The following is a 9206-nucleotide window of genomic DNA, read 5'->3' on the forward strand; positions in this document are numbered from 1 at the left end:
TCTCGAGTTATGTCAAAAAAAGACCACCAAAGGTGACAATTTCCCCTGTATGATAGTTACTAACTTCAAATCGATATATCTCGATTCCTAGACGTGACCCAGCGAAACGCCGGGACACGTAACTTCTTTTTTACCGATATAACTTTCCCCGGTAGTTTGAACCCTTCCCGATCACTGACCCCTACCATTTGTCTCACAGTGATATTAATTCCTCTATTATGATTCACAACTAAACTGATAGTAGGTGTCGATTTCGTATTATGATTTACAACTCAACTCAACTTTCAATCAGCTGTTCACTTAGTTGTCTTCGTTAAGTTGTTACCAGTATTATGGTTTACAGCCTAACTAAAGTTTAGTTATATGAGCTGTCAAAGTGCGACAACTACTTTTTATCAGTTGTGTTCTTGTTAATAAACGTGAAAATGGAAAAAGCATTGTAAGTGTTTGTAATAAAATACGTAAAATATACAACAAATTATTTCAGGAAAATATCAAACAAAGAACAAATTGACCGCCTTGTCGATTTACTCGAAAAACATCCCGACATTGGAAGAGGTAAAGGCCAATACGGATCGAGTCGCCAAGAAATAAAAGACACTTGGGGGCAGTTTGCAGTCGAGCTGAATAGTCTTGGCCCGCCATCAAGTCAGGGCCGGAATGGCAAAGGGTAAGATAGTTTTTACAAAACCAAAAACAAAACCTTATTCTGTTTTTTCTATTTAGGTGTAGATTCATTATAAAGCCAACCTAAAACGAAAGCTGGCGAAAAATAAAGAAAACTTCCTGGCGACCGGCGGTGGCCCATCGAAAGAAATCAGTTTGACTGCTAGTGAAGAAAGAGTGTGTGAGCTTACTCAAGTAAATTTATCCATTAATCCCCCCGGGAGTGCGTTCGGGTTAGCTGTTGATTTGACCACAGAGGAAAATGTAACTCCTCCAGCTACTGATTCGCCGGTAGTTATTGAAAAAGGCGAAGCCAAAATGCAACTACTGGAAAGGCAGGCTCGAACGCGAACTGAAATTCTGCGAACCCTCAAATAAATGGAAAGCACGCAGCATAAAGTGTACCTGTTAAAGAAAGAAGAATTGAAGTTGTTGAAGGAACGTGAAAAAGAAGCAAGTGTCCTTAGGAAACTAAAGATATAGATTGCAAAAGAAAAATTGAAAAGACTGAAGAATTCAATATGTGTGGTACCATGTATTAGGAAATAGAACTTTTTATAGAATGAATTATTATTATTTTTTTAATGAATTTTCATTTCAATGTAAACACCACTTTTTATCACTTAAGTAACCACGTTGATTTTATTAGTTACATAAGTACCTCTTAATTTGAAAACTTAATATTTTGTTACTTTTTAGAAACTGAATTTATTTATTAACTTAAAATGAAATACATATGAAATTATTGCAATGGACGCATTATGTTGTTCCTTATTGTTTCTGCTTCGCCATTCTCTGCAGAATTATTTTCCACAGGTGTGGATTCTTGTTGGTTATCTGTGCTCAAAATGGTTTTGGCAAATTTAACTTTAAAATACTGAGAAATGTTGTGTAAAGCACAGCAAGCGTTATGCTTGAAATACAATACCGGCGAACAGCAAACTTCGCCAAATTGGGCGATGCTGTCGTTCACCGTTCGCCCAGCTATTTCGCCTACTTAAACAGAATTAGACCGGTAGTGAAAACAGATACCATTTGGTCGCCTATATAATTTGGGTGACCATATTTAGAAATAAGGAAATGATAGCAAATATAGATGCAAAACAAAGAAAAATTATTATAAATTATTTTATTTCAAGCCAGATTTAACGAATCCACAACTACATTTTTAGACAACAAAAACAATTCATGTCTATGCTGTTTTCTTCTAAAACTTCGAAATACAAAAAAAATACGGCCACCTTTGGTACGTACATCTGTCATCGCCCAGCAGAGCGATAGAAATATGTAAATCTATCGCCATGAAACGCCGCCGAGTGAACTTCGCATTTCGCTTTGGCTGTGTTCAATCTCATATGCACGCGGGTGTTCTAATTTTGGCAGCGCGAATTTCGCTGTGGTGAGTTCGCCGTTCGCCGGCATTGTATTTCAGCTATTAACAATTTGCATAGCTTTTTCTGGCGCGTAGTGCAAACCACGCGCAGAAAGCAAACACCTGAACTTGCTTTTCAGCACGCCAATGGTTCTCTCAACGGAGTTCCTTGCTTTAGCATGAATTTTGTTGTACCTCTTTTGTGGTTAGCCATCAACTGTATTCCGAAATGAGGTCATTATAATTCTTCCTAGTGGATATCCTGTATCACCTAGGAATAATTTTATATATTGTACATACTTCTGTATATAGTTGCACCTTAATTATATTAAAGTAAGGATCGCTTACCTAAAATCCATGTGTTTGTTGGCAAATTCTGATCGAGTCGTTGTTTTAGTGTGCTCACATTCCATATATGAGAATCATGATTAGAACCTGTGTATCTGGCGTCAACGAACCCAATATTCTGTTTATAGTCTGAAAACTAAAAAACATGTGAAAGCATGAATAATATTTAGATAAAGAATAGCAAGACTCACAATCATCACATTAAGGCTGTAGTATCCTTTTCTATTAAGATATAGATGCTGTACTTCCTTTCGTGGCCCACAGATTCGGACATGCGTACCGTCAACGAAGCCCAATACTCCTGGAAATCCACTTTGAGCGTAAACAGCCAGTTTGGAATCCTGTATTTCATCAGTGGTCATCGCCGCCTTGATCAACAGACATGTTGTTCAAGGATGTTTAGAACTTCCACAAGAACCACAGAAAATGTGGGTTGAGCTAAACCAAAATTAAAATTGCTACCGCTACTATTTTGGTAGCTGCCATCAGCAAAAAAGCGTAAAGCGGCGCATAATTTTATGGTCGGTGATGTAGCAGAAGTCCGCATTGATTGCTTAAAAGTCTTTTGTCTCATTCAATAAATATATAAACGCTTCTTTGTTCAGCATAAAGTAACTAATGAATCTGAAAAAAGAACTATGAAAAACGTTCTGCTGTATCATTAATACAATAACGTACTTGGCCGTTGGTAGCTCCAATGGATTAGTCTGGTCTCTAAGGCTCCTTCTAATACGTGCAAGCTGCACATTTTCGTCCTCTTCATCTTCCGAAAAATACATTTCGACGGAGACATCCATAGTAAATGAATATATTTAAATTTTCACACAATTTTTTGAATACTTGTGTGACGATCAACTGATTTGTCAAAAGTAACAATTTTCAGGTTGGCAATAACTTAACGAAGACAACGAAAATTGGTTGTGAATCATACGATTAGTATTATATAATACAAAAACATAGTTGAGTTGAGTTGTAACATTGAATCATAATAGGGGCATAAGGTTAGCTTCAATATCCGGTGTAAAAATAAGACTCCATAATAACACAGTGCGACAAAAAAATCACGGAAAACCCGAAACAAAACTTAATGTAGATGTTTTTATTCAAAACCCGTTATTCTCGTACTTGATGTACTTACCTATTAACAGCGTGACTATTTTTCATCCGATTTCAAAAATCAAACATGGTTTGAAAAGAGGATTTATAGAACATTAAATGTATAACAATCTTTTGTTAAACTTAGATTGTTGGGACTGTGTAGTTTCTAAACCAGATCGAATTATGAAATTCAGATTCAATTACCATGCGAATTAAGAGCAAACCATTTGTCCCTAATTTTAATCGGAAATTTATCGAACTCAGCTGTCTAAGCAAAAGAGAGTAGAAAAATCTAAAACAAAGAATCGGAAATAAAGAAAACAATAAAAAAAGATTAATGAACTGGCTAACCGAATTAAGAACAACGTAATTGGCAGTACTCGTGAGAACATCATATAAAATAACTAAAGTTCCAAGGGCATTCTGACATACCTACATATGTTTCTTATAAAATCACAATTTCTTCACCTAATTTGGCTGGTCCGATGCTTTTGCGATTGTATTCATTCCCATGAGACCAAATTACTGAATTTAAATCTAACTTGATTTTAATTTTTTCATTATTATATCGATCCATTGCGTAACAATTTTCTTTCATGTAAAATGTGCGGATTCTGTACTTCGAGTCAAATTGTAACTTAATACGATTTTAAAGATATCTGGACTCTAGCACTACCCATTGGGATGGTATAAAATCGGATTGTAAATAAAAACGCTGATGTTCTCAATTTTTTTTATTTTCGTGACATGTTAAAATGCAGCTAAAAAAGGTGTTTTTACATGTAAATACTCTGCATTCTCTTAATTGCATACCTGACTTAGACAATTAGAATGGGCCTAGTGCCCGAAAATGTGCTTTCGAAAAGAGACTACTAAAACTGTTGGTACTGAACTAGGGATGTTAATTTTTCGGCGTTTTCCGATCCCGAGATTTTCGGGATGGCGTTGTCTCAATCCCGGGATACCGGGATTAGTCCCGGGATTTAGATATTTTTCCTCTCTGACCGCGGGATTTATTTTGAAGGACTTTGTAATTTCAAAGATATGATTAATTCCAAAAATTGTTAAAAAAAAATTCAATGCAATGTAGCATAAAAACATGGGTAACAAATGTAATAGGAAATTTCTTTAGAATTTAAAAATTTAAATTTTTTGGATTCACAAGGACGAATAGGTAATTTTTAAGCTGACAAAGTTAGAAGAACGAATCTCGAGGATGTTATCGGGTTTATATAAGCCCTTAACATATAATTTATTCAAAAACAAATGAATGGTCGCCGCGAATAACGTTGTAAGCGACATAATCAGAAGTTTTCAGGAATGGGAAAAACGTTTTTGACGACGCGCATAAAGTCATTTGATTTAGTTTTCCATTTTTCGGTGCAGCAGTCTCCAAGAAACTTGCCCGTGATTTAAAATGTATATTCTTATATATTTTTCAAGTCAAAAAAAGATTTACAAAGTTTAACTGATGGAAAAACGTTTTATATCGAAATCCCAATGGATGATAACCAGGGAACGGATTTTTAGGACCTAAAAACCTATAAAAAAGGCAAAATAAAATAACGAAATAGGCTGGGAAAGGCAAAATAAAATAGCGAAAAAGGCAGGAAAAGGCACTAGGTGTTGCAAAAAAGGCAAAAAAAAAGGCAAAACAAAATAGCAAAAAAGGCAGGAAAAGGCAAAAAAGCAAAATAAGGCACCTAAAAGACAGAAAATACGAAGAACAATCAAAAAATACATTTATATTACAAGTAAAAAGAGAAAAACTATGAACTAGTTTCATTATATGAAAAATTTGTACTTTGAATCTTTGGCTATTTTATCCTTTCGGGTTTCTAACTCATAAAACTTTAATCTGTATAGTTGTAGTAACATTGAACCACAAGATGCATTTTGAAGTTTTCTGGCAGCATTTTCATTCGATTTTCGCGAAGAAAAGCCTTGAATGTACTAAATATGCGCTCGACGTAAGTTGATACAAGTGGAGCCCAATTTAAATATGGAACCTTTGAAACGTTCATATTATCAGGAATAAGGGCGTTTTCCTCGCCCTTTATAATTCTATCAACACCCCTTATTGTCTCCAAGCCTTCGTTAGCTGAGAAAACGGCTTTGAATTTTTCCAACACCAATTTGGCAAGAGGTCTCTGCGCTTCTATAAGCCGCATGGGCAATGTGTATATTTTTTAATCTTAAAAAAAAATGTAAATGCTATAATCACTTTTTTAAAGGTAGAAAAGGCAAAAAAAGGCAAATACCTTAAAAAAGGCAAAAAAGGCAACATCAAATGTGTATATATGGAATCAGAGAAAGCTAAATCGTGGACATTCTTAATCGAATATACTCTATCTCTTTAGCAGAAAAAAAGGCAATTTCCATAAAATCCGTTCCCTGATGATAACACATTTTTCCAGTAAGCCTAGCATCTTTGCTGGTGGCGCTTACAACCTTTTTCGACAAATGAATATAATAAATATAACAATAAGGTTTCTTTGATTGTTCATCATAGGTCATTTTATAAAAATTGGTGAAATGCTTTTGAATAGTCTGCAATATGAAGCTTGAGCAGTGAAGAGAACAAGCGCAGTTGACAATTTGGGGAATAAAAAACCAAAATTGTTATTAACACAGCTCCTTCACTTACAACGTTTTTCCACATTACCGTTTCTGGTAATTTTTTTTTAATACCCCTTTCGCATTTCTTCCTGAATATTCTTCCCAATATTTATTAGCCTCTTATTTGGCATATCATTCCAATTTTCGAAATGTACTTTACGTTTTTTACCATTATTGCACTTTTGCATGCCGCTTGTTAATTATAAATTGGCCATGGTCACCTGCACTTAAAACGTTTTTCCACTCACTACTCACTTTGGAGCGTAGGTTAATGTCCGAAAACTGACGGAAATTGAGAAATTCGCAACCGCGAAGATACACGAGAGTATTTTTAACGGTAATCTGCGAAAAAAATAGTTTTGAGTAAATTGGCGCTTACAGCGTTATTCGCGGCGACCAATCAAATATTGCGAAATTTCAAGGATAAAATTTTAAAATGACATTTTCAATACTTGAAACTTGAATCTGTTTAAATTCTACAGGATTTCCGCATTAATTTTATACCCATACTTCTTCAATAAGCACATTTCTCTGAATTTTTCAAATCATTTTTAAATTACTGACGTCAGAGTGAAAAGCTAAAAACGCAATTTTACTATATTTGGCCCATGGTTTCGGGAATATATTGATATTTGTGTTTAAAATTTACTATCGCGCGGTGTTATATGTCTAATGAGGCAGACATTTATAAAAAAATATTAATTATTAAATAAAAAAAGAAATATAGCCAATACTGGTCAAGAAAAGGAGTTTCTATTATTGCCATCAGTGCAAATTACAAATCCCGAAAATCCCGGGATTACTTGCCAAGAATCCCGGGATTTTCGAGACCCTAAAAAGGCCGGGATCCCGGGATTAACATTCCTATACTGAACGTTTTAAGCATTGTCAAGGGTTGAAAAGCGTTACCAGTGGGTTTCTGAGGTTTCTGATTACGAATCTGATGTAAGATTTTCAAATGATTGGATTTGTTTGAACCTCGGAACCACCATTTTGAATTTTGAAAATCTGACATCAGATTCGTAATCAGCAACCCCATTAACCCACTGGAAATTAGTTTCAACCCTTGACAATGCTTAAAACGTTCAGTATCGACGTTTTAGTTTTAGTAATTTTTTAAGAATTTGATCGCCATATTGGATCCGCCATTTTGAATTTAAAACAAGTAAAGAAGTATAAGTTCAGGCGAAAACGTATTTTAAATACCCGGCGCAGGTATCAAATATCGTCGTTACAACTTTCTTCAAATTACCTAAAAGTCTTTAATAGTCTTTAATATTTATTGTTCAGAGATTGTTGTAAGTATTAACTTGGAGTAAATTAACGTCCTCAGTTATTGAAATATTGGAATTTTCGTATATCCGAAAATTACCGTTATACGGTAAACCGGTGCAATTTTAGTCCGATTTGTATAATTTTCAACGAACTGCTTTTTCCAAGGTTATTAAATACACAAATTTTTGGTAAAAATTGATAAATCGGTTACCGACATACACATTTGTGGTCATAAGTGGGCGGAGCCACGGCCAAAACCCAAAAATTTATAAAAAATCAAATTTTTTTTGCTCAGTGCTCATTGCAGCAATCGATTTTGAGTCAATTGGCTTCAGTAGTTTCTGATTTATCTCAGTTTTCGTGTTTCAGTAAATTACCGTTATATGGGAGCTGGGTGTGGCTATTGCCCGACCAAAATTCTACTTTACATACTAATTTTCAAAAATTTGGATCCAATATTTACTGAAATGTCTTAGTTTTTGCACTTTTGGAAATACCGTTACATAAGGTGGCGTGGTTACAGTCCGATTTCGCTCATTTTCAATAGCAACCTACCTTGGGTAAAGGGCAACCTATATACCAAATTTCGTTGAGATATCTCAATTTTTGTTCGAGTTATCGTGTACACGGACAGACGGACCGACGGGCGGACGGACAGACAGACATGACTTAACCGACTTTTCTTTTCATTCTGATCATTTATGTATACATTTGTCTATATCTATTTCGATTCCTTTAGACTGTTACAAACAACCGTTATGCGAACAAAGCTATAATACCCTGTGCATAAGTGCGTTCGGGTATAAAAATTGACTTCAGATTCGTAATCAGCGACCCCAGAACCTCCAAATTGTCGGCTTTCGAACAAATCGAATCATTTTTTTTTTTTAATTTATCGCCATTTTGGATCCGCCATTTTGAATTTTGAAAAACTGACTTCAGGTTTCTAATTAGCAACCCCAGAAACCCCCCTGGTAACAAGTTCCAACCATTGATAATGCGTAAGTCGTTCAGTATCACCGTTTTAATTTTAGTAGTCTCTTTTCGAAAGCATATTTTCGGGCACTGGGCCCATTCTATCTGTCCAAGACAGGTATGTATGTAATTAAGGGAATGTTCCCCAATAATACCAGAGTAATTACATGTAAAAACCAATTTTTAGCTGCATTTTAACATGTCACGAAAATAAAAAAATTTATAACATCAGCGTTTTTATAAAAAACCGACCAGCGCGACCTCTAAAAAAAACTTTTTTGTCAAAATAAAAAAATACGTTTCTCTTTTTTGTCAAAATAAAAAATTCGTTTCTCTTTTTTTATCACAAATAACAATAATTTGAGTAGCGTTTATGAATTTCCAAAAAAAAAATTAACCACTCTAATATACATAACTACATACAAATGCAATGATAAGCTGAAAAATAAAACCCTTTATTCAGAAAATGTGAACTTGTCGCCTGGAAAGTAGTCGATCAAATAAATTTAAATATGCTGATTTAAGGTGTATAGAAGATATTGAATGCTTAAGAATTTATTAGTGCCTCAAAAGGCGTGAGCTATTTGCCGTAAAAATATATGTTTGTATAGTTAAATAAACATACGAAAAATTGGTTTCTCACCTAAATCACCAAAGTATATTTAAAAAAGATGTAATTTGTTATGAACTAACAAATTCGCATACCCGTAAAATGTATGAATAAAAATACTTATATTTGGACTACGTTTAAGTCTTAAAAATATTTTGGCTACCTTCTTTACATCTTGGTAAAAGGTTTGGTCCACAAAAAATGAGAGTGGCAACCGTGCCTTTACCTTTCACGCGCATGTTG

General features: G+C 34.6%; 1 protein-coding gene across 1 annotated transcript; it reads right to left on the reverse strand.

The window, feature by feature from the left end:
- Window positions 1-2064: 2064 nt before the first annotated feature.
- LOC118753881 (putative nuclease HARBI1) lies at window positions 2065-3203 on the reverse strand. Its single transcript, XM_036488756.1, has 4 exons — window positions 3065-3203; window positions 2578-3010; window positions 2387-2522; window positions 2065-2309 (listed from the first exon to the last, which is right to left on the reverse strand). The coding sequence occupies exons 2-4, from the start codon at window positions 2746-2748 to the stop codon at window positions 2245-2247; spliced, it is 372 nt and encodes a 123-aa protein (XP_036344649.1). The 5' UTR covers window positions 2749-3010; window positions 3065-3203; the 3' UTR covers window positions 2065-2244.
- Between the last annotated feature and the right edge of the window lie 6003 nt (window positions 3204-9206).

This window comes from Rhagoletis pomonella, unplaced genomic scaffold, assembly GCF_013731165.1.
Source record: "Rhagoletis pomonella isolate Grant_MI unplaced genomic scaffold, Rhpom_1.0 Rhpom_scaffold_02995, whole genome shotgun sequence".
In the NCBI taxonomy this organism is placed as follows: Eukaryota; Metazoa; Arthropoda; class Insecta; order Diptera; family Tephritidae; genus Rhagoletis; species Rhagoletis pomonella.